Source organism: Sebastes umbrosus, chromosome 6 (genome assembly GCF_015220745.1).
Source record: "Sebastes umbrosus isolate fSebUmb1 chromosome 6, fSebUmb1.pri, whole genome shotgun sequence".
Taxonomy (NCBI): Eukaryota; Metazoa; Chordata; class Actinopteri; order Perciformes; family Sebastidae; genus Sebastes; species Sebastes umbrosus.
The window spans coordinates 24,426,240-24,452,689 of NC_051274.1; the positions used below are offsets into that span (position 1 = coordinate 24,426,240).

Here is a 26,450-nt window from a genome sequence, read left to right on the forward strand (position 1 = left end):
TGAATAAAATAAATAATCATTATCATAATTGGCATTATCGCTGCTGGGAAAGCATTTTGACCAATCCAAACAACCATTTGCACAAGCAGCAAATTCAATCAGATGATGATTGCAGGCTACCTGTGTGATGCTCTTATCATCATCCTGTGAACACTGCAGATGTTTTTTTTTATTTTTGATCAGCTGCTGACGTGTGCACGAGCGGGTGAGTCAAACCTGCGTCAGACTTCGTCGTGACTTGCCATGGTAATTTCTCCAGTATACTATGGGGAGCTCATTTATCCCCACAACACACAGCACATCAATCAGCACGTGGAAACCAGAGGTGTGGGCATGCACAGAGCTGCTGCAGAGCAGAGCACACCATCCTTAAAAGGAACCAAAACAGCTGCATTACGCCTTTTTATATACCTGCACAAGTTAATGTCATTTACAGTATAAAGCAAACTTGTTTGCAGTGTGGTGTTGAGCTCCCTGCGTCACACTTTACGCACCATGCGCTCCGTGTGACTGGAAGCTGGTTTCGCATCTCTTTGCGCGCAGAGAGAGAGAGAGAGAGAGAGATGTTGTACACGGAGACAACAGAGGCTGAATGAAAACACCGTTTCACTTTGGATCCACACTGGCAGCCTGACTCGGACGTCAAAATCTGCACATTATTACGCACACGGTAAGATCAACGCTCTTTTAACCATTTTTCACTATTTGATCCATTTAGAGATGCGTCTGTTTCTCTGTGTAGAATAAACCGTGCTGTCGTGCATCGCTCGAATAATCAACGATAATAATATAATAAAAAAAAGCCTTTTAAAATGACTTGATAGACACGAAGGTCTCTTCCACCTCTACACCTGACAGATGGTGATTTCACCGCAACATTGACGCTCATTAATCCTCCATGTTGGACGACATGGGTGTCCATTTGGCTCCAATATGATCAATTCTGCAGGGGGCTGCTGATCACATGCTGACTCTCATTGGGGCTGTTTGCATCTCTGGGTTGCTATAATTATGAGATTCATTTGACCTTGACAAGGCATCAGAGGTTATATGCATGGACAGAGTCAGTCCTCGAGCTGTGTGGAGCTGAGGGATGCCTGAACATGCAGCCATGCAGGTGCCTGTTTTTTACCTGTCAAAATCGCTGTGTTGTTCAGGATGGTAAATGGTAAATGGACTTGCATTTATATTAATAATTCATAAAGTTGTTTGAATTGAATTGAATTGAGTCCTCTAGCTGTGTGTGTGTGTGTGTGGGCCTGAGGGATGCCTGAACATGCAGCCATGCAGGTGCTGTTTTGTACCTGTCAGAATCACTGTGTTCAGGTTCAGGTTCAGGTGACTTTATTTGTACCCATAGGTAGATTTGTTTTGCAGTAAAAATAGAAGAGGGCATCCGTATTGACAATAAGGAAGAGCACAGACAAGAGACAGACATACCAAAAACATGACAAAGAGTACTCAAAAGGCTTACTGGGATCAGGACCCAGCAAAAAGAAGAAGGCCACAAGATCAATATAAAAAAACACTGAAATATAAGGACAAAAAAGACACATTAAAGTGAAAAAAGGGATAAACTTTCCATAAATATATGCAAAAGCTGCTAGGACTTATTTAAATGAACAATTGAAGCTGGAACAAAGCTGTTCCTGTAGCGCTTTGTTCTACACCTTGGGACCATAAACCTCCGACCAGATGGGAGAAGCTTGAACTCACCAGACAGAGGATGAGAGTCATCACCACTCCTGAGTGGCTTTGCACACCCCCTTGTATATTTTACAATGGCACACTTTTCTCTCTGTGATTGCTATACCTCTATGATTGACCCCTGCAATAGTTCCCATCAACCTCCAGCTTTGCCGCCACATCTATCCATCCTCTGTCCGTCCTCAGTCCTGCCACAGCGGCTCCATGCTATTTGCAGCCAATCCTCGGGGGGATATCATGTCTGTCCGATTGAGATGGTGAGAGGAGAGATAGGCGGCCACTGATGCTGCGGGGATGGCATTTCAATTTTGCAGCAGGAAGAGCCATTGCTTAGCAACCAGACGAGATAAAAGTGGAGTGGATCTTTGCAGGAGAAACAGAGAAGAACCTGTGCTGTTACATCATCAGCACCAAACTGTCTACATGGAGAATTAGGATATATAGTTACAGGAACATCTGCCTCCCTGGAGGCTTCTTTGGTCACATGGGGACCATGCAGGACCACCACTCCCATTTCTTTGAAAAGTAAATACTTCAGTCTCTGCAGCATATTTCCCTTTACATTAAAGCAGAAGTAGTTAGAATTGGGGCAAATGTGATTATGATTGTCACTATATCCTGACAGTACTGCACGAGACAGGTCATCTGAACAAAATCATGTGCCTCTGTGTACTCCGGTGCTCCTAATGGCATCTGCAAGATTTCAAAGCCGAGCTGGAGCCTTACTGCCTATGAGCAGCTGTCAATCACTCACCAACTACGATCAAACGGTCAAACTAGGCAGCGCTGATCAAATATGAATCAATATTATGTTACATTTATGCCTATTTCTCACCTCAAATGTTTTCAGAAACATCTTGTAGTGTACGGTTTAGCTGTAAAATGAGAAAGTTTGTTGAGATCAGTTGAGGAAACACCAAGCACCGCCGACCAGGTGGAGCAAACTTTCTCATTTTACAGCTAAACAGTACACTACAAGATGTTTCTGAAAACATTTTATGCGAGAAATAGGCATTACAGTGACAGAATATTGATTCATATTTGATCAGCGCTGCCTAGTTTGACCGTTTGATTGGAGTTTGCGAGTGATTGATAGCCGCCTCCTTTGAATGAACAGCCAATAAGAACGCTCTCTCTCTTTCTCTCTGAAATGACCTGTGATTAGATTTTGTAAAGCCTGAAAACAGAGCCATGAGGAGGTGCAGAAGTCTAGTTATCTCTCAGGACACTTGAATTACAATATGCTGAAAGGTTATTATGGATTTTTTATTTAAAAATATACTGCCTACTGACACTTTAATGTTCTCTTCTTTCCTCAACACCTAATTTCATGCATTTTATTCTCCACCACTTCTCGCCACTCACCATGTTTCCCTCTGATTGAGTCATAATCTGTAACACCATCTTGCCCTGTACATGAAGTCCTGCCGTCTCTGTAATGTGCCATCTGTGTCAGCACATACTGTGAAGCTCTGAAAGTTGCTCAAATCAACATCGAAAACTTTCACTGCACTTGATTAGAAAGTCAGAGAGAGAATCCTGTCAGCCAGTTGTGTGCAACAGGCCGCCACCATCCTAACCCATATGTAAGTGGGGCAGTTTGTTACTAACTATAGCAGTATTTCCATTCATAAGAAAAGTAGGGCAAACAGTCTGTCAGAGCTCCACTCCACTCTGCACACCTTAAAACTCTGCAGCTTGGCCCAAAAAACGTTGTTTGCAAACATGCACGTCACTGGTTCACACCTCCGTGGGAGAGCGTTCGATGGTGACTCAGTATTGTGTTGTAGACTGCTGTGGGAAAGGTCACTACTGTTCTTGGATCTATGTCGAGCTTCTCAGCCTCGGAGCTGCTGCGTGTCGTGACTGCAGGGGCTCAGCGCCACCGTTGAGGAATGTGATGTGCGTGCTGCTGGTGCGGCCTCCGGGTGGGCTTAGAGTCCGGCCGACTGGCAACCGTTTTTGAGAAGTCACTTTGAATAAAAGTCCGGCTCTGGTGATTTCAGTCGGCTGCATCTGTTTTCAGATTAAAGGTCTCCAGATCAAACACCTCTGGTTTCTGTTCGCTGCTCTTGAGCTGCCAGAGTGAAAAGTCAGACAGCTGAAATCTGTCTTCAAAGTCTGGTTTCTGTCAGCTCCTGTACAGCTGCTTTTTTTTTCAGTATTCATCAAAGACTGGCCACTGTTAAGATGACCTTTAGTTAAAGTTAATGTGCAATTCTAACTGTCTCACAGTCTTTGAGGGTCAACGGTCTTCTTGTCATTTTGAGTGTTTAGTGCTTGCAGCTAATGTAAAAGGATTAGCTCTACCAGTGTTTACAGGGTTTCCCGCAGTGAACAAGGCCATCTCCTCTAACATCATAAAAGAGCAGAGGTGCTATTTTACTCAGGAACCACCATCTAGTTAAAGGGAACAGATTTTACACTTCACTAGTGTATATGTGAAAAAAAAAAGTTGTATGAAGACTTTTGTGGCTCCAGAAGGAGCTGCGATGAGAGTGAGAGGAGAGTGATGTCACAAAAATGTGTTGGGGTGGAGTTAAAAAGAGGTGAGTTCCGCTTGAGGCTAGGTTACGGTGACCAGACGATTGTCACGGTTTCAAGCTGGTTGTCCCGAGTCCTGACAAATATGTGTAAAACACGAAAATGTCCCGGTTTTAAACAGTCACTACCAAATTGAACCGGTTTTCACCACAATTAAAATAATAATAATAATGCATGTTTTCAGGGGTTGTATAGACATTTATCATGTTCTGTCACATATGTGGTGCGTGCATAAGTGCATACGCATGTGCATGAACATGCAGTACACTTAAATGTGCAGTAGGCAGAATGTTTTTGTCATCGTTGGGAGAAAAATCCATAATAACCTTTCAGCATATTGTAATTCAAGTGTTCTGAGAGAAAACTAGACTCCTGCACCTCCTCATTGCTCTGTTTTCAGGCTTTCAAAAATCTCAACTGATCTCAACATGGCTGCTGGGTCACAAACTTTCTCATTTTACAGCTAAACAGTACACTACAAGATGTTTCTGAAAACATTTGAGGTGAGAAATAGGCATTACAGTAACAGAATATTGATTCATATTTGATCAGCGCTGCCTAGTTTGACCGTTTGATCGGAGTTCGAAAGTGACTGACAGCTGCTCAGAGATGGCAGGCTCCAGATCAGCTCTGATTGGTGGTTTTCCTCCCGTCTGTGAAATCTTGCAGATGCCATGAGGAGCACCGGAGGACACAGGGGCACATGATTTTTATTTCAGATTATCTGTCTCAAGCACTACTGTCAGGATATAGTGAACTTTTATAAAAATACTTTTTTTAAATCATATTTGCTCCGTTACTACCCACTGCTGCTTTAAGGGTCCCGGTTTGGGGGTTTTAAAATATGGTCAACCTAGACTACATTAGCCGCTGCTAGCGTAACCCACCTCATTGCGGGTAATGTAGGATACTTTTTTAAAAACTGTCTAAAGTGACTAAAGTCCTGTAGTTTTAGCCGTAACTGGCTGCTAATTGTTGTTTAGACATGTGCTCCGAACAAACTATATTCTATGTTCCACAACTTTATAACATGGCGTTTATTTACCCTACCTTACCTTCATCATGTCTGTCTGTGTCCGTCACTTCTAATAAGTTTTAATTTCTCAGTTGAGACATAAACCCACGATGTCCTCAGCACAGTCCAAAACTGTTTGCTCATTCTCAATCTGTCCATCGTGAGTCTGACAGTGTTATAAGAGTGCCATGCTAAATCTGTGGAGAGCTCTTTTAATCAGTATGTCTATTGTTTAGCCCTTTTTCTACAGTGATCACAAGACAGGACATGTCAGGATCTGGGTGGCTTACTTCCTCTGTTAAAACAATAACAGTAAAATCCTCATTTATGCTGGAGAATCTGACACAGTAGCTCTTATACATTATAACATACACCAGTTTCCCTCGGCGGAGGCACAACACACAGGATTGTAGGATTATTAGTGGATTGGGCCTCTGAAAACGTGACACATACCAGAGAACTTGGAGAGACGATAACTTTCCAGACGGGTTTCTCTTTTCAGGAGCACTGGACTCTTGGACTCTTTCATCACGGCCTTTGAAATGCTGTGTGATGAGAAAAAAATACAGAGGTTAATGATAACCGATGAAACTTGTGCTTAGAGGCTTTAGTTTTATTACATTATTACGTTCTCCTGAGAGCAGCAGTCACACTGACAGACTGCTTGTTGCTGTTCATGCTGTTCACATGACTCAACTTTTAGTATAATGGGCTCTGCTGTGAAATGGATTGTAATTCAATATTTGTGTCTCATTCACCATAATGAAGGGGATTACTGAAATACCTCGCTTATGGCTCTAAAGTGCTGCAGTTTAAGTACCATTTTAAAATACTCTATATACTATTTAGCAAACAGGAAAATCAGTGAACATGATACTGAACCAAAATGGTTAAAGTTGCTGATCACAACTGTGTAGAGGGCTGCAACTAATGATTATTTTCATTATCGATTATTATGATTATTTTCTCGATTAATCGCTAGGTCAGTAAAGTCAGAAAAAAGTGAAAACTAGAATTACTGCCTCACAGTTGTACGCCTCCGCCAACCAGTCAAGTTGCAGTTTACATCCATGTCTGTGATTGTTTCATCATTATATCCTGTTAGACATTTGTGTGAAATTGTCATAATTACCATGTGAATTCTTGAGTTATGGCCAAAAATGTGTTTTGTGAGGTCACAGTGATATTTTATCACCAAATTCTAATCAGTTCATCCCTGTTCATATACTTAAAAACATCACCTATGTAGTGCAACAACGATTAATCGATTAGTTGTCAACTATTAAATTCAATTAATCGCCAACTTTTTTGATAATAAATTAATTGGTTTGAGTAATTTTTTAAGAAAGAAATATCAAACTTCCAGCTTCTTAAATGAGAATATTTTCTGGTTTCTTTACTCCTCTAACTGAATATCTTTGAGTTGTTGACAAAACAAGACATTAGAGGACGTCATCTTGGGCTTTCGGAAACACTGATCAACATTTTTCACCATTTTCTGACATTTTATAGACCAAACAACTAATAAATTAAAATAATCAACAATGAAAATAATTGTTAGTTGCAGCCCTACACCTGTGACTCATGTGTGACTGCTGTGATAACATTTTATGGTTTAGGCAGAAAAAGTTACATTACATTTCCTGTCTCTCTCCAACTATTTCTCTTCACAGATTGAAGAAAAAAAGCACAACTTTATTTCCCTCCTCACCTGCGTCCAGTCAGTCACCTCCACCACCTTCAAACTGAAGGAGCCTCGGTGTTGCAGCCATGCCGAAGAACACCAAGGTGACCCAGCGGGAGCACAGCAATGAGCCGGTCACTGAGTCGGTGGCGGACCTGCTGTCCCTGGAGCACCCCATGGACTATAAGAGCAGTCAGATGAGTATGGGTCTGAGCCCCGGCTCCACCGCTCCAGTGAAGGCCCTGATCCCCTCCCCTGACCCCGACGCCGAGGACGGCCGACCAGCCTGGAACAACAAGCTGGAGTACATCCTGGCCCAGGTGGGCTTCTCTGTGGGCCTGGGTAACGTCTGGAGGTTCCCCTACCTGTGCCAGAAGAACGGAGGAGGTAGGTGGATGCATTTTAACACTTCAGTGTCTGAATCACAGAAAGTTTTGTGTAGCCCGATGTGCAAAGTGTAGAAACACTTCATGGGTTTGGAAGTCGGTTCCTAATTGGGCCACCCATGGGGAACATGTGTCCCCTCAGGGTGCCGAGTGATTGTTAACAAAGAAATGTTGTGTTGAGTCAGTGCTGTTATTTTTTTATTAGTGGCCAGATGGGAGTAGTTAACGTAATAGCATGTAACAATTTTATCCTTTTGTTTGAGATTTGCATTTTCACATCCACAGTCTTGATGTCCAGGATACTTGGTGCCTTCAAATGAAACTCGTGTTCACAATATGTTTGGCGTTCATGGGGTTAAGTCGTGAGAACACCGCTGCTAAGCAACATCAATATTAACGTTACTGTCGGCGACTAGAAGCCACAGAGGCTGACAATTTAGCAAGCGGGTAACAAAATGCAGGAAATGCAAACACATAATGACAGAGGAGAAAGATGAGGCCGTTGGGAATGTCAACATGTTTCTCAGACATATAAAAATTACGAAGAATTACAATAAAGGACTCAAATTACAATATATTAACTTAAAAATTAACTTCCATTGCTTCCGCCATTTCTGACAACATCAACAAACACGTCACAACTCGTGAACTCTGAGCTTTCAGAAACTTTACACTTGTGAATACCACAAGAGGGGGGCGTTCATATGAACATGGTAAACATGACCCCATTTGAGGGCACCAACTGTTCTCTGCCTGGCAACTATATTTGCTGAGTCATGATTTGATTGAGAAAGCCCACTGGTCTCTGGCGGAAAATTTAATGCTGACTTCTCATAAAACCTTCATTTGCATCGAATTACAGAAATAATTTAAAACTAATTCAGCTCTTATTCCCTCCAACAGATTGAGTCAATAAGTACCGTTCTGTTGTTGTATCTGACTCACAAACACAAACAGCACTAACCCAATTACTCTAACCAGCATGTAAACATTTCATCCGAGGACAAACGGTGACAGTTTCAACCATTTAAAACGTTGCACTTGTCTAAACTGCCACAACATCTCAGCACAGTGCGTTCAACATTATTCTGAACCATTAACCAGCTGCTTCTCAGGCAGACAAGAGGAGTAAGACAGTGCTTACACACTGCAAAGTGTCTTTTCTAAAGTAATCCAGGATGTGATAAAGGAAGTGTCTATTTGCACCCGGCTGAGAATAGTCACATTACCAGCTTTTCAGTTATTTACACAAGTTGAATTTGCTACTTAAATTAACAGTAGTTAGCTCGACGAAGGGTTTTCTGCCAGAACCAGAGAGCCCTGTCTAGCAGTAATAGTCTAGTAGTAAGATAAAGAGTGACAAAGTGTGTACAGGGAGCAGGTTGTGGTGGATGAACGGGTCGTGTTCAGGACTTTCTCTCAGGAGGCCAAAGTTAGAGTCTAATTTTACACTTAAACTACCTAATATAGTTTTTTTGATTTTTATTTTCAGTTTGGTTAGGTTTAGGCGACAAAATTACATGGTTAGATTTGAGAAAAATATACATAAGGTACATATAAACAGTATCTAATGTGTGCCCGGGTCGGGTGCAAATAGTACTGGGTGCCAAAAAATCCCTACCTGAAGAAAATCTCACATAAAGTTTCTTTTTATGTTTTACCGTATCATGTAAATACTTCATCATCGGTGGGTTTTGCTAGACCAGAATTTGATTGATAACATTTGCGTAGCTACACATAGCATCTATTCTCTGCCTCCATCTTCCTTCATTTTGATTAAAGGAATAGTTTGACATTTTAGAAAATGCACTTATTCACCTTTTTGCCGAGAACAGCATGTGGGAGAGTGGTATTAATCTTCTCATCTAACTCTCGGATAGAAAGATAGAAAGTAAGATTATTTATTAAGACTGAGGAATGATTTGACTTTTGGTGGAACCATATGGTGATGCTGCACCTCTCTGCTCAGTTTGTTGACGGGCCGCAGCCTCCTCCTCTCTGATAAATTGCGTCCTGTCAACCAATTACCCAACTAATCGTCCGAGTCAGAGAGGAAGCCTCTTCAGCGTTTCTCAGACTTCTGCCGTCAGCAGCTACAAGATGAGATCATTTCTCCCCCAGCAAGACGAGGTAACACGGAGGGGTCTGCTATAACGCTGTGAGAGCCTTCTGTTTGGTCTTTATTTGCTGTTCTAGCAGCCTTATCTCTTCGGTATTACTGGTTTAATGGTGAGATGAGAGGGTGGTGATGACTAAAATGGAGGAAGTGGAAGAGTAAATACTGATTTCCTGAGCTTTCAGACATTGTTGGTTCTACCCTGTGTGGGAGGTGTGTGTAAAGAGGGTATTTGAAATGCATGATATAACAAAGCTGAATCATGTGTGCATAATGAGTGTGTGTGTGTGTGTGTGTGTGTGTGTGTGTGTGTGTGTGTGTGTGTGTGTGTCTGCGTGTGTGTCTGTGTGTGTGTGTGTGTGTATCACCCGCTGGATTTGGATTCAGTGGGAGGTGCTGCATTGTCTTGTCTGGGCTTGTTCCAGAGATGAGGACAAACTGTCTCTTGTCCATCTTTGTCCATTATACGTCCTCTTTTTCTGCCTCTCATTGTTTTTACTTAAGTGAAGGTTTAAATTATTGTATTTCATCACAAAGATCATCCTAAAGAACAACTAACAACAATCAATCACAAGACAAAATAATGTTTTATAGTCCACAACAAGATGAAATGTTGACAGGTTTACTCACCTCCTCTATCAAGTCTTCCTCAGTGAAGCAGTGAAGACATTTATCCTGCCCTAGAAATAAATAATTTAAATAATTAATTTGTACTATTTTGCTTATGTCTCCTGGCAACCCTGTCTCCCATACAACTAAACTTCATTCTCAATTACATTTCGAAGGAACGTATTTCCTCCCCGATTACGGTTGCAGTTGTTAAACAGTTTTAAACACATGGTTAACGTTGTAAATTGAAACAAAACACACGCAACAGTGGAGGTTTAGTAAAAGTGTAGAAGACTTGCACTAAAATTTAAAGCTGCAGTAGGCGAGATTGGAGAGAATATGAAAACGGTCGCTATATCGTGACAGTAGTACATGAAACAGGTAACCTGAAAAAAATCATGTGCCTCTGTGTACTCCAGTGCTCCTAACGGCATCTGCAAGATTTCACAGACCAGAGGAAAACAAGCAGTCAGAGCTGAACTGAAGTCTGCTGTCCAGCTGCCGTCTATGAGAGCCGGCTGTCAATCACTCACAAACTCCGACCAAACGGTCAAACTAGGCAGCGCTGATCAAATATGAATCAATATTATGTTACATTAATGCCTATTTCTCTCCTCAAATTTTTTCAGAATCATCTTGTAGTGCACGGTTTAGCTGTAAAATGAGAAAGTCACAGCCAATAGGAACGATCTCTCAATGAAATGGCTTGTGATTGGTCAAAGTCTACCGTCACGGGCTAGATTTTTTTAAAGCCTGAAAACAGAGCCATGATGAGGAGCAGAAATCTAGTTTTCTCTCAGAACACTTGAATTACAATATGCTGAAAGGTTATTATGGAATTTTTTTCCCAATGATGCCAAACATATACTGCCTACTGCCACTTTAATGTATTCTAAATTGATGTCTCCATGAAGTAAAGGTCAAAGTGTAGGCCTATAGTTAAAATGAACAGAATCATCCTGTGGGTAACCATGTATATACTGAGCTAGATCTCCTCACCAACATGTTTTGATGTCCTCTGTTCTGTGTCTGCTGCTCAGAATAGACATCAAAGACCAGTGAAAGTAGGCAGCAGCACAGAAGTCACTTCTAATGACAGATAATAATACCACAATGCAACACACCACTGTGTACCTGTCTTTGTTTCCTTTGTCTGCTGTGAGCTCTAATAGCCACTCACGACGTGATCAGTATTTTTGATCGAGTCATTTGATTTTAGTCTGGAGACAAGCTGCTCCTCCCAGCTGTCCGTCACTATGAACCCGTCCTCTCTGGCTGCGGATGGTTTGGTCTCCATGGCGCCCCTTCATGTCCTGACGTCAGCAGGACGGACTGGACGTCACTTGTTGTCTCCGAGTGCCTTCTGCTCTTTCCTGCACAAAAAAGACGGTTATATATCTGAAAAAGTGGTGACAATGAAGACGAAGAGGGGGAGGAAGAGAAGGATGGATAATAAAGAGACTCCAAAAATAGAACCTGACAGAGAATTTAACAATGCTGTTGCCTGCTGTTTTACAATGAGCGTTTGTCCTACATGGATTTCAAACATTCAGATAACCAAAGCAGTTGTTAACTCTGCAGTAATGCCTCTTTCCTCTGTCCCTCCACTGTCTCAGGAGCGTACCTGGTGCCCTACTTCATCCTCCTCATCCTCATCGGCATCCCGCTGTTCTTCCTGGAGCTGGCGGTGGGTCAGAGGATCAGGCGTGGCAGCATCGGCGTGTGGAATTACGTCTACCCTGAGCTGGGAGGCATCGGGGTTTCCAGTCTGATGGTAAAGCACAAACATAAACCCATTAACCAATTAACTCATCATACTGATCGCACTCTACAACGTGGCATAAGGTGGGAGTGAGTGGTTGTTATGGAACAGTTTTTCACTATTTATTCCCATTAAATATTAATATAATATTATATAAATTGTTTTTTTTCAACAATGTCCCCAGTGTTGCTTAAAGGTCCAGTGTGTAACAATTAGGGGGATCTATTTGCAGAAATGGAATATAATATTCATAACTATGTTTTCATCATTGTATAATCACCTGAAACTAAGAATCGTTGTGTTTTCGTTAGCTTAGAAAGAGCCGTTCATATCTACATAGGGAGCAGGTCCTCTTCACGGAGTCCGCCATGTTTCTACAGTAGCCCAGAACGGACAAACCAGACGTTGCCTGAAGGCCACCGTAGTTCTCTGACACGCTTGTAACTGTGGTAACGTGAGCCAAAGAGTGCAAAACCGTGGTATCGCCAGCAACTGTCTGACTTCCATTGCTCCTAAAGTAGTGTTATCAAGGTATGGATGGCCTCTGAGCGAAAGGCGTTACCACAGTTCTGGAAAGGGAGGAGTGAGCGGAGGGGTACTCAATTGGTTGCAATCTGCAACCACACCACTAGATGCCGCCAAATCCTACACATTGTACCTTTAAACATAAGTATAATATAAATGTTTTCTTTTAACAATGTCCCCAATGTGCCTTAACATAGAATAGTATGCTAGATGAAAAGCTAAGGGATTGCCAATGTCATTGCAATTTATACTCTGGGGGAACATGTTTGTCTGTATACAAAATTTCATGGAAGTCCATCTGGTAGTTAAAGGTACAGTGTGTAGGATTTGGCGGCAACTAGTGGTGTGGTTGCAGATTGCAACCAACTGAGTACCCCTCCACGCTCACTCCTGCCTTTCCAAAACTGTGGTAACATGAGCCACCGAGTGCAAAACCGTGGTAACGCTGTTCGCCTCGCTCAGAGGCCATCCTTACTATAATAACACTACTTTAGGAGCAACGGAAGTCAGACGGCGGCTGGCGCTACCACAGTTTTACACTCTGTGGCTCATGTTACCTCAGTTTCACAAGCGTGTCGGAGAACTACGGTGGCCTTCAGGTAACGTAAAACGTTAAAGTCTCTCTCTAGAGCCAGTGTTTGGTTTTTCCATTCTGGGCTACCTTAGAAACATGGTGGAGCAACATGGCGGACTCCATGAAGAGGACCTGCTCCCTATGTAGTTATGAAGGGCTCATTCTAAGCTAACGAAAACACAACCATTCTTAGTTTCAGTTTATTTTACACTAATGAAAACATAGTTATGAATATTATGTTCCATTTCTGTTAATAGATCCCCCAAATCCACCCAACCCAAAAAAAGTCAGGACCTACTGTAAGTGGTGGGCCAACCGACTAACATTGCCATCTATAGAAATTCCTAAATATTATTTATTAATGGTGCACAGGTCAGCAATAAGATGTTATACTTCATAATTAAAACATTTCCGTGGCCAGATTGTGACCCCAGATGTACTGCACACACCCAAAATCCATTGGTGAAACATCACTAATAACATTAAAACCTCTGTAGGCTTAAACGATGGCTGTAAAATTGTGGTTTCATTCACAAGATCAGCATGAAATCATGTCAATTACAATGTAATCCAGTGGTTTTCACCGTGGAAAATGTCCAGTAGGGAGGTGGACTTCGCTGGAGGAGAGGTTTGAGAAGTTTCTATCGACATTTTGATGCTTTTTCCCTCCATGAAAACTTCCCATTGGAATATACTGCAGGTGAAGTTGACCACAGCCGCTCTCTCTCCATCGCCTGTCTCTTTAAAGGATCCTGTCCTATTGAACTGTTTGAGTGCCTACCTGATTTATTAATGACCTACTGATATTTGAGGTCTTATTATTAGTGGAAAAACTCATGACATATTGTTTTCCAGTCAGCCATTGAGACTGTAAAACAATAAACAGAGCTACAATTTCAGAGGATGCGCAGCAACCTAAGAGACCTTTTGTGGACTCACAAACTGATAAACGTTTTTTAATTATCTTTTAATGGCTTATCACTGATCTGTTAAGCATTATTAAATTATTGATTATAAACCTAAATTGGTGATCATTTATGATCCCTTTTATTTAATGCCTTAAACAGTAACGTTGTACCATAATTATTGTACACGTGATTTGAAGAAATGCCTTTTGGATTGGTGTTGTATCTAAGATTTTCTCACTTTCACTTCTCCACTCGAGAGTTGGACATGTTATGTGCAGAGACAACAAACGTGCTGCAGAGTTCAGTCTACTGGACTCCCCCTCTGCCTGCTCGTATTACTTCCTCTTGGTATTTTACAACGAGTGACGTGCAAAAAGACCAGCGTAGCTTACTGTCATAATCTGTCCCCATCATCTGCAGGAGTAGTGACCCAGTATGCACCCATCCCATCAGCATAAAACAGTCAGTCAGGGATCGAATGCGACTGTTTGTCAGTCCGTCTGATCGTGATTTCATCAATCTAGTGCAGAAGAGGTGGTGGGGGGAGGCCTGGCCTGGGGCAGTGAGGCATGTGGCAGCCCGGATGTTGCAGAGGGAGATTCAGCAGCTATAAATACCTCGTCATAGAGGACCCCGGCCTCGGCTGGTGAGAGCAAACAGCTCAATAATTCATCCACACTCCATCTTAAGCTGTGTGCCCAGCGTCTGCGCCCTGACTCAAGAGGAGGCGTTCACCTCAACAAACTGCGTGCTGTTTGTCCCCTGTGTGTGCTGCTTGTGTAGTTTAGTGATTGTATTTTAGGAATGATAAGTATTGCGGTTTTCTCTCGTTTCCCCCCTAGGTTTGCGGTTTCGTCGGCCTCTACTATAATGTGATTATCGGATGGAGCATCTTCTATTTCTTCCAGTCTTTCCAGTATCCACTGCCTTGGGCCGAATGCCCCATCGTGAGAAATGGAACACAAGCCAGTGAGTGTAAAACACGCAATGCACCGCTCAACGCAGCTGCAGCTACTGTATAACAGAGATGAGCAGCAAAAGACAAGTGCCCATACAATAGAGCCCTCGACACCACATAGAGGAAAAATGAATGCCTGCAGAGTCCTGCAAGACTATTCCATATTCAGCAGAGTATCTCAGCATGCATACACACACACACACAGGCTACGCAGGGCGGTGCTTAAAGCTGCAGAACGTGTCTTTGCATTGAAACAGCTTGCCGCCTCGCTGTGGATCTGCAGTCACGCAGCAGCAGCAGCGCCTCTGCAGGCTAACAGAAAAGGGTTCGTGCTGCTCTCCATAGTCGGGATGGCCGTGTACATCATCCCACAGAGCAGCTCTGTTGGCGAGGCCGGTCAGATGGTACGACCCAGCCAGCAGTGTCAGGACCTCGAAGGGCTGGCGGCTTGTAGCCTGTGGTGGAGGCACTTGCTGGTTCTGGCGGAGTAAAGGGCATCAGCTGAACATTAGAGGGCAGGATGTCAACTGTGCTTATGATTGCGGAGGCAGCGAGGATGCTGTGGATTATCTAGGATTCAGTTAAGCTATGTGCAGAGATAGAAGTACAGTAACTAAGTACATTTATATTTGTTCTACTTTGTACTGCTGTACTTTCTACTCCACTACATTTATCTGACAGGTAGAGGCACTTTGCAGGTTAAAGGTACCCCGTGGAGTTCGATGTTTTAATACGTGGGTCCCAGTTTGTGTGTCTCGTGCACGCACACAGAGGTGCACATGCACACGCACTTGGGTGACACGATACATATATACACACAAGAGGTGGTGGTAACGCACCAAGAAACACAGCAATTAATCAGCAAAGGCAGGCAAGAATTAGATCACAAGCTGGTGATGATGGATGTAAACAAGGCTGCGTTCCAATTCACATATTTTTCTTTTTACTTTTAGTACGTACTGCAGCTGCTCTTACAAAGTACGTACTGTTGCATAAAGTATGTATGAAATTGGGACATACTACTTCATCATAACATTGCACCTTGAACTTTGACCCTCTTGCTCATATAGCTGCTGGGCAGAGGATTGTGGGTCAGAATAGCCAGAAAAGCATACTGGCTTGCATACTGGTAAATGCGACCAGATGTAGTAGGGCATCCTTGTATTTCTGGCATACTGCATTTGACATATTATGTATTGGGACATACTAAATCGTTTTCTGGCATACTAGATAGTATGGTAGTATGGGTATTGGAGTGCACAGCAAGTGTTAAAAAAATCTGCTTTGCAAATGTTTTATGAGAAAAGAAATGCAACTCCATCTTTACGATTTTACATTCAAAACATACACTGAAAAATCTCCATATTAGCAAGTCATGTCTGTCAATTATTTAGTCTCAAAAATCTGATAATTTCAACTCTTCTCTAATACGAATGAACTTATTTAAAGAGTCTTCTAGAAATGAGTGTCAGTATCTTGAAATAAGAGAGAATAATGCTGCATTGAATCAAGAAATATTACACTTGGTTTTAAAATAAATAAAGTAAGGCTTTTCTGACTTTTTTTTGCAGTGTAAGATAGATTTAAAAATATGAGTCATTGTTATAATTCAGGCTGTTATCACACACAGTTTGTAGCTAAACTTACGAAAAGTTCATATATTTTAACATGTATCCAGTGAAATCAATTCGTATGTAATTCACATAATTGTGAACCAGAAAGTAAAAAGAGCGACGAACACTGTGGAGGGAGGAGGTCGGGAACACCAGCCTTTTGCTCAGGAGACTGGTGTTCGTACTCCGTGTGAGTCACGGAACTTAGGCACTTAAGTAATGCCACTTCCACAATCCTAAACCTAACTAAATAGTTATGTTGCCTAAACCTGAGGAAGTTGTTTCCTGTGAAGACGGAAGTTTATTTTGAAAAGACTAAATGCATGTAATGAGCGGAAATTGACAAGTGTTGCTGGACATTTATAGGAAAACACGAAAATTGAGGAATAACTTTTCGTAAGATTTCATATGAACCGTTCGTCATATGATGTTACGTAGTATAATTTAAGCACACAGCAGCAGTGCACATAGTTTAATTAGCTAAAAGTCAACATTAAGATAATGCTTAAACATGAACGCTCCAGTAATAATAAATCAATGAATTCAACATTTTAAAAGGGGCCTTTCTGCATGATGTGTACCTTACTTTTAATACTTTCACGTATGTTTTTCTGCTCACACTTTTGTATTTTTAGTCATATTTTGAAACCTGGACGTTGTGGTTTTTGCTCATTTTTCTTCAGCAAAATATACTGCTTCAGTACATTATTTGACAGATAAGATTAAAGAAATACTTAAAGTTTCCTTTAAAACTTCTAACCAAAATGTATGTCCATAATTTATTATGTATATCTCCACTGTGGCAGTACTGTTTATGCCATTTGCCCTCCTTTTCCTCGTTGTAGTCGTGGAGCCGGAGTGTGAGAAGAGCTCGGCAACCACTTACTTCTGGTACCGCCAGACTCTCAACATCACCAGCAGCATCGACGACACGGGCGGCCTGAACTGGAAGATGACTCTGTCCCTGCTGGTGGCGTGGATCCTGGTCTGCCTGGCTGTCATCAAGGGCATCCAGTCCTCTGGGAAGGTACGGGGTCTCCATGGCTTCGCAGCAGGGGCCGAGCCTGACAAATACAGAGAGATTACCACACCAGACTCTACATAAAGATGCATCATTTCAACAAAAGCTTTACAAATCTAGCTTTATATCATATCAGTGAGTGAGTGTTTTATTCACTCTGCTAATGCTTTTGAGTCAAAGGTGAGACGCTAAAGCCTCTCATCAGCACTAGTCTATTTTTGGATCTCATCTATATTATGGAAGGGAGACACATGCAACATTAATAAGCTTGAACTGAACCAAGCAAAGACCGGTTCAGGATGCAGATGGAAAATGCTTCATTTGGCAACAACTGCAACAACATCCTGTAATCTCCTTCCAGAGAGTGAGTCATGCACCGCAGCGCAACATCCAGCCCACATTTTCAATAGGAAAATACACCGATTGCCAAGGTCTGACACGGTTTTATAAACATTAAACGTAGTAATCCAATTATCATCGTCAGTACTGCAATGATTCCCCGAAATGCTGTAGGAAGGATTTTTGACTCATCTCTCCAAACCTCAAGGAGTCCTCTCTCCACATTTGGTAAGATTTCACAGATTCAGTGCCAAGCGAACACAAAGCAGTTTGGGGATTGATTCATTGATTGTGTGGGTGTGTGTGTGTGTGTGTGTGTGTGTGTGTGTGTGTGTGTGTGTGTGCGCGTGGTTGCAGTTTGGTCCTCCTCCATGTGTGAGGCCTCAGAGAGAAGCGTGTCCATGGCAACACTGTAATGGACTATCTCTCTCTCTCTCTCTCTCTCTTAGGTGATGTACTTCAGCTCTCTCTTCCCGTATGTGGTGCTTTTCTGTTTCCTGGTGCGAGGTTTGATGCTGAAGGGAGCGGTGGACGGCATCGCTCACATGTTCACCCCTAAGGTGAGAGTAAAAACTAAAAAGAGGCAACTCTTACACAGGGTCGTCTCAGCAGGATTTGGATTTTCACAATTGTTATGTCCCCAGTGTAGGGGAACCTAGACATAACAAATACTAATACAATATGCAGTATTTAGCTGAGGTTCTCCACAATGTAATTGTGGTGTGCTGGAGGTGAAAGTATAGTCTTAATCTCATGGGGGGTTGTAAGGCCTTCTTGATTTTTTAAGGGGTGTAAGACAATTATACAGTTTACTAGGGCTGTCAAAGTTAACGCGATAATAATGCATTAACGCAAATTAGTTGTAACACCACTAATTTCTTAACGCAACTTGCAATATTTTAGGTTGTAGCAGGCTCAGTTTTAAAGCTAGAGTGAACATACTGGCATCATATGAAACTAGAAAAAAATAAAGAATCTATTGGTACCCACCATGTCATACTAGGTTGTCACGAAGGAGGTTAAATAACGCTACAAACAAATGAGGAAAAACTGTCATGGCCATTTTCAAAGGGGTCCCTTGACCTCTGACCTCAAGATATGTGAATGAAAATGAGTTCTATGGGTACCCAGAAGTCTCCCTTTTACAGACATGCCCACTTTATGATAATCACATGCAGTTTGGGGCAAGTCATAATCAAGTCAGCACACTGACACACTGACAGCTGTTGTTGCCTGTTGGGCTGCAGTTTGCCATGTTATGATTTGAGGGTTTCTGGACAATATTCGTCATTGTTTTGTGTTGTTAAATTGGTCCACTCCCATGTTGATAAGAGTATTGAATACGTGAAAAATCCTTCTTCGAGGTACATTTTGAATAGATAAAAATACATACATAAGATATGTACAGTTGGCCTATATCTGAGCATTTCATTCATTTCTGTGAAGAAAACTAAATTAAATTGTTATTTTTAAAGCTTGACACTGAACTAAGTAGCCTCTGTATGATTGTTACAAAATTAAAAAATATATATATACATAATATAGACAAATAATTGTATTAAAAGTTCCTAAAAATATCTCATATCTGATGCAATATTCACAGGAAATAATCTGCTCAAAATTCATCCAAATTGCTCGTTTTACACAAACTTCCTGCAGTTATTGTGTCACTATTTGGGTTAATTGTACAGTTTATCAGTTGTTCTGTACTTTTATTGTTATGCATTGAATATAATATGAAATATCCATAAAACTATGTCTCTTAGTAAGGGGTCGTCAGTTTACTCAATGATAGAACACGGGTCCCTTGAGGAAAAAGGATGGGAAACAAACAGATATGTAACATAAGTGACACTTTGTCTGTGCGAGCTGCTCAGCCGTGAGTGGTTGATGGTCAGATCCACTCACACATAACTGTCATTAATATCCACATGGTGTCTCGTGTTGGGTTGATGTCCCCCTCTAGTGGTGAATATGTAGAATCACACGGAAAATTTTAACCTGTACTGTGTTGTTTACTCTATATGATCATACAATGTGAATTTAGTAGTTGGGCTATCTGCTGCAACAGGAGTAAACACGTGGATTTCTCTGTTACTCTTGCATTATTAATTATTCAAACTAAAAAATATTATATTAGAGATAAAACCAGATATGGTTTTTCTTCTTTCTCAGATTTTTCAATTTGTTATATTGGTGGTGTATTTCTCACAGTAGCTTCAGTCAAGTGTTGAATGTCATTAAGCTATTTGAGGGGATAACATCAACATTAAAGTTTTTTTTGAGAGGATAAATGACAATAAAATACAAAAATTTTCCCCATTCTCCTCTGTAGCTGGAGAAGATGTTGGAGCCGCAGGTGTGGAGAGAAGCAGCCACGCAGGTTTTCTTTGCTCTCGGTCTGGGCTTCGGAGGCGTCATCGCTTTCTCCAGCTACAACAAGCGAGACAACAACTGCCACTTTGATGCCGCGCTGGTCTCCACCATCAACTTCGTCACCTCCATCCTCGCCACTTTAGTCGTGTTTGCTGTCCTGGGGTTCAAGGCCAATGTCATGAACGAGAAGTGTGTCGTCGAGTGAGTGCGTCGTACTGTAACCGATGCTGACCTGACCAATCTCTTTTTGGCCACCGTTGTTACCATCACACCACCTTTACTCACTAACACGTCCTTCTTCTCCACATCTCCTATCTTCCATGTGCAGTAATGCAGAGAAGATTCTGGGCTTCCTGAACACGGGTGTGTTGAGCAAAGAGCTCATCCCTCCTCACATCAACTTCTCCCACCTGTCCAGCCAGGACTACACAGAGATGTACGGCGTCATTAAGACGGTGAAGGAGGACGGCTTCGGCGAGCTGGGCCTGGACGCCTGCTTGCTGGAGGACGAACTCAACAAGGTCAGAGCGGGAGAAATCACACACTGAAATGAGATTGTGATGTGTTTAGATATCAAGATGTAGTTCGTGTTTAAGTGATGATATACGACAAGTTGTCCTAATATATAAGATAACCATCATCAGCCACCTTTGACCTCCACCTCCTTCTCCTTCCTCCAGTCGGTTCAGGGTACTGGTCTGGCGTTCATCGCCTTCACAGAGGCCATGACACATTTCCCTGCCAGTCCCTTCTGGTCCGTCATGTTCTTCTTCATGCTGATCAACTTGGGTTTGGGGAGCATGATCGGCACCATGACCGGCATCACCACACCCATACTGGACGCCTTCAAGATCCGCAAAGAGATCCTGTGTGGTGAGTCTCTTCATTCTGGTTATCAAACACAAATGTCTTGTACTTGATGAAATTAAAAGTGTTTGTGATTCTCACTGGATGTTTCTTCTTCTTCCTCTTCTTCTCTTTCTCAGTGGTTTGCTGTGTCATAGCCTTCTTTTTGGGCCTGCTGTTTGTGCAGCGTTCAGGGAACTACTTTGTCACCATGTTTGACGACTACTCGGCTGGTTTGCCTCTCACTGTGGTGGTGATCCTGGAGAACATCTCTGTGGCCTGGATCTACGGCACTAAGAGGTAACTCAACTGGATATGTAGACTGATTGGGATTGAATCCATTTTAAGGCAGCATGTAGACATTTGCAGTGTCTGGTCAATTGACCCTTCGCTAAGTCCCGCCCCTCCGAAAGCAGACGTGCAAATCATAGCGTAGCATTGGCCAGCTTCGACCAGGGTCCGAGAACTATAGAGTGGTGCAGCGATGACGTATTTCTGTAGGCCAACGAGGAAGTTAGCCTCGATGGTTCCCTCGATAAAAAGCCAATGGGATTTTTCCATTGGGTTTTGGATTATTGCAGAAAATAAACTCTGTGGTAAACAAACATTTATGATACTTACAAGTTTTGTTCAGCAAGATAATCTTCACAAATGAACACCACTTTTATGATTTTTGAAGCGTGAATGCGATTGCCAGAAGTTAAAAGCTAACGTTAGGCTATAAACAAACTACACAACGGTTGCATGAGCGCGAGTATAAACGCAATGAGGCTGTAAAGACGGACGAGTCGGCGTGATGGCGTTTAGTGGTTTAATTTAGCTACTTGTTAGCAACCGCCTTTTTAAGACACGTAATTAAAGCTTTAAAATTCACGAGTGGGATATTTACTGACGTGTTTTATGTCGTAGAACAAAATGTTAAAATCTCTTCAGCTTGTGTTAACCACAGACCTTATTTCAGACATCTAACTAAAAACCCATTCAAAAACCCCATTGGCTTCCAGATGAGGGGAACGGAAGAATGCTAACTCATTTCCAGGTTTTAGGACTCATTCATGCAGCACTCCTTTATTCAAAGGGGAAAGTTCACCAACATCTAGACGCTAACTAATTGTAACCATGCTAGCAGCTCAAGGGATGAGAACATGCAAAACTAATGTCACTCCCATCAGCCTCAGCTGTAGGCTACTTTGTGTTTAGTGCTATAATTAGCAAATGTTTGCATGCTAACACGCTAAACTAAGATGGTGAACAGAGTAAACATTTCCTGCTAAAACGTCATTGTGAGCATGTTAGCATTCTGACATTAGCGTTAAGCTCAAAGCAGCTGTGCCCAAGTACAACCTCACAGAGCCACTAGTATGGCTGTAGGATTCTGTGTCCAACATCACTCCCTATTTAATATCTAACGCACAACATTTACTATCCATTGAGTGTTCAAATCAAATTTGTGTGCAAATTTATACACTATATATTGCCCTCAAACAAATAAGTATTGTCTATGTGCACTACTTTCTACTAACAATCCCACAATACAATGCTTCACATGTGACACTCACCTGTGAGTGTTGATGCAAAATGATGATGCTTCATGAGTGTCCAAAATCTGAATTTACTACTCACAATAGAGTGTCCATTATATAAAAAGTAGTAGGGGAAGTAATTCCAGACACAGCCAGGACAGATATCAACCAACAATGGAGCTTTTTCACAGCAGACATTTTGACCTACTAGGAAAAAGCACAGGTGTGATTAGTAGCTGTGATGACGGGTGCAGTTCATTTAAGGACTCTGGTGTTGTGCATGTTTGCTCATTGGTAACGGGGATACTTAGATGGATTTCTCTCTCCTTCTTTCACTTATTCGCAGGTTCATGCAGGATCTGGAGGACATGCTTGGTTTCAGGCCGTACTCCTTTTATTACTACATGTGGAGGTACGTGTCGCCGGCTATCCTGGTGGTGCTCATCGGCGCCACTGTCATCGAGATGGCTGTCAGTCCAGCAGGATACAACGCCTGGGTGGAGGCTGAGGTCAGTTGCTCTTGTTTATGTGTGTTTCCACAAAGAAAGAAAATCTTTTTCCTCATCCTCTTCTTTTTGCTCTCTTTGTTTGCCAGGGCGCAGAGAGTTTCCACAGCTACCCTCCCTGGGCTTTAGCCATGGCCTACTCCCTCATCGTAGTGGCCATGCTGCCTTTACCCCTCGTCTACATCGTCCGCCACTTCAACCTGATCTCCGACGGCTCCAACAAGCTGTCCGTCTCCTACCGCAAGGGCATGATGAAGGACATCTCCAACCTTGAAGAGCAGGACGAGCAGCGCTTCATCCTCAGTAAGAACCCCAGCGAGGCTCCGTCCCCGATGCCCGCCCACCGCGCTTACCTGGGCCCCGGAGGCACCCAGGAGATGACCAACACCAACTACGGCACCAGCACCAAGACGGGCTACCAGAACATCGGCTCGCCCGAGTCTGAGCTATGATCCAGTGAGCTCATAGATCCTCCCGTCCGTTAAACGACCCCAGCCCTGCTTGGAGAGAGGGAGACAGAGGAATAAAGGGAGGAAGGAGAGAAAATCCAATGCCGGTTGTTGCAGCGTTCATCACACCTTAACTACCAGAGCTGAGTCCCTCTATCCCCCCTTTTCTGCCCCAACGCTCCTTGTCTGTGATTCCCTTCTTCCCCGCCGTAGGATCCATGCTGCCGTCAATCCCAACCATAATGAAGGGATGATGAGAATGTGAGTCCCACCAGATATGACAACCTTTATCCATCTGTCAACGTATTACAGGGGCAGAGAGAGAGGGACAGATGCAGGAATGAAGCTCAGAAAGGTCCACCGAGGGCTCAGATACAGGCTGTTTTGTAATTAGCCGAGGTTAAGGTGTGTGCAGCGCTAACATGCTTTACGTTGTACTGAACCGCGGGTTCACCAGTTTAGAGGAGGTTATTTTTGAGACAGTTGGATGTTCCTAGATCTATAGGAGATCATCATCTTATTCTGGTTGAGTTGGAGAAGATTGTTATTTGTGGGGTTAGGATGGAAGGAGACTCAGAAAAAAATTATATTTTCATGATCTGTATCGCCGTACGAGAACGTTTCTCATCTAGAAAACAAAATGATGCACCCATAACAGTATGTATAAGTGATTCTGGTAGTGTTAACAGTGTTACAAGCACATTACATCTTTATCGTGCCTATCATGCATCAGCAATAATAACCAGTCAAAGTAAAACTGTGGATCTCCTTCTATCCCCGCTTTCCCCACCGATGTAGAATACTGTACATATGTGTTGTGCAATTGTCCGAGATGTCACCGTAAACCGTGTATATACACCACAGTAGTGCGAAACGAGGGGAAACTTTTTTCCCCTTTTCATTTTCTTCTCCACCCGAAGCACAAACGCCCGCTATCGTTTTAGAGCATCTCTGAGCCTTAACAGAGCAGCACTTATATTTTAATCAACCTCGACCAACAGAGGGGCTGGAGCTGTCGCCAAACAGCACCGCACTACGTCGTCTTTGTGCTGCTCCGGTCGCAGCCGGTCTAGACAAAGCTTTTCCATTTGAATCAATCATTTTAATCAAGCGTTTCCATTTGAATCGATGCCTCAGAAGGGCAGAGGTGGCAGTGCAGGAGCAGAGATAAGCAGCAGACCGAGGAGGAATTGGAAAATGTGTGTTGCCGAATGAGAGCTCCCGGTGACCCTGCCTCTTTAAAAATAGAGCTGCGTTACCTAGGGGGAGCCGTGGCAACGCACCATAGATACAGATCCTCTTTTGATGTGGAGGAGGAGGAGAGCGGACACCTTGCTTTGTCTGCTCCACCTGCACGGCTGTTTGTTCTGCAGTACACAGATGAGACATTTTACAAGAATATATATCTCTAATGTTCAAGAGGTTCACTGCCTGTGGATTTATCATACGTCAGCCCTAAGAGGAAGATGTTTGGGTTTATACATTCCTCAAATTGTGACCATCATTTCATAAGCACTACAATTTACACTTTGATGTCTTTTTGTGAACTGAGGTGTGAAAACTTAAAGCCTTTTTTTGTAACGTATAATCTTGTATGACGATGTATGTTTAGGGGTTATAATGTGGAAAATGTGCAGTGATATAAATGTTTGGAATAAGTGGTAATACACAGATTTGACCACTGGGTGTCTCTGCTGGCCAACAGAGGAGCCGATGACTCTGTGTTTTGTGGCCCCTCCCTGAGACAACACCAGTACTTGAGACTGAACAGATGTAGTGTGTGAAGCACAGTCAGTCACATTGTATGGTGCCTGAACAGGATCTCTGTTGTCTGTTTGCCTTATGCTTTTGTCAGTTTGTTTTCTCGGTCATGTAGTGCGTTTGCGTAGAGTTTGGACCAACGTCTCGTCTCGTTCACTTGAGCACTTTAATTAGGTAGAGACCCTGGAGTTGTTTGTTAATAAGTAGCCTACGGTTTTGACAAAAGCTTTGTCATTAATCACATGAATGCTGTCACAGGTTAGCAATATTTATATAGAGAGAGAGAGATAGGGGGCTGAAGGCACAATACACAAATGCATCGCAAGCTACTTCACAAAAACATCTTGTTTCCTGTGTATAACTACGGCAGATCTTTGACATTTTTAGCATTTTAACAAGTTATAATGTTTTATTTTGCCCCGTTATCACACCGGTGTTGATTGATACTTCCATGCCATTGGCTGGCAATGCTAGGTCCTCCCTATTTTACGTAATGCAAGTCTTGACCAATGCCTACGCTGTTATGGTCATGTGACCGCTTACATCTGCTCAGGTTTCAGCCTACAGTACTTAGTAGCGCCTACAGTAGCTGTGATATATTGCTTGGTATATAGTTTTGTATACTGAAGTGATGAATCGTATAATACCTTACTGATCTTCCACAAACACCTTTACATAATCATCTCTTTTCCCTCCTGTCTTTCTTAGATTTGCATGTTCTTTAAGTAGAGAAAGTCTGCATTACAGGGAGAGAAGGGTAGTAATACATTGCAAACTAAACAATAGAAAAAACGAAGGAATCTTTCCACACTAGTCTCCCACTAAATCACAGGAAAAGCAGTTGCTCTCCATCCTGAATGCGTAAGGATGTTACAAATGAACATGTAAACACGCCACAGACAGATTATAACCTGTTCAGTCGCTAAATATGCAGAACTACCGTGATAACATGCACAAGAAACTAGATGTTTTTGGTCATATTGGCTTGTTACATAAATGGCACATAACCTCAGGTGAAGGTACTCACCTGTACTCAACTTGCAGCTTTGGGGTTAAAGAGTTAAAGCACATTTATGGAAGAAGCACAGGAAAGTGAGCACAAAGGAGATTCATCAAAGCACCAGTCAATGAGTTAAAAATAGAGTCAGTGTGGGTGAACTAGATGAGGAGACTTGTGGATTATCGTTATGATCTGATTCATGCATCCTCCAAGGGGGTCGCTGGAGGA

The 26,450-nt window shown here is 42.5% G+C and overlaps 1 protein-coding gene across 1 annotated transcript; it reads left to right on the plus strand.

The window, feature by feature from the left end:
- Positions 1-288: 288 nt before the first annotated feature.
- slc6a17 (solute carrier family 6 member 17) lies at positions 289-26,450 on the plus strand. Its single transcript, XM_037773513.1, has 12 exons — positions 289-670; positions 6,940-7,337; positions 11,678-11,835; positions 14,673-14,799; positions 17,247-17,428; positions 18,211-18,321; positions 20,097-20,338; positions 20,466-20,658; positions 20,818-21,010; positions 21,124-21,283; positions 22,853-23,015; positions 23,102-26,450. The coding sequence occupies exons 2-12, from the start codon at positions 7,037-7,039 to the stop codon at positions 23,462-23,464; spliced, it is 2,193 nt and encodes a 730-aa protein (XP_037629441.1). The 5' UTR covers positions 289-670; positions 6,940-7,036; the 3' UTR covers positions 23,465-26,450.

Coding starts and splice junctions, on each gene's coding strand:
- slc6a17 (XM_037773513.1), top strand. CDS start 7,037: ATGCCGAAGAACACCAAGGTGACCCAGCGGGAGCACAGCAATGAGCCG. Junction 21,011..21,123: donor CCGCAAAGAGATCCTGTGTG/GTGAGTCTCTTC, acceptor TCTCTTTCTCAG/TGGTTTGCTGTGTCATAGCC. Junction 23,016..23,101: donor ACGCCTGGGTGGAGGCTGAG/GTCAGTTGCTCT, acceptor TTTGTTTGCCAG/GGCGCAGAGAGTTTCCACAG.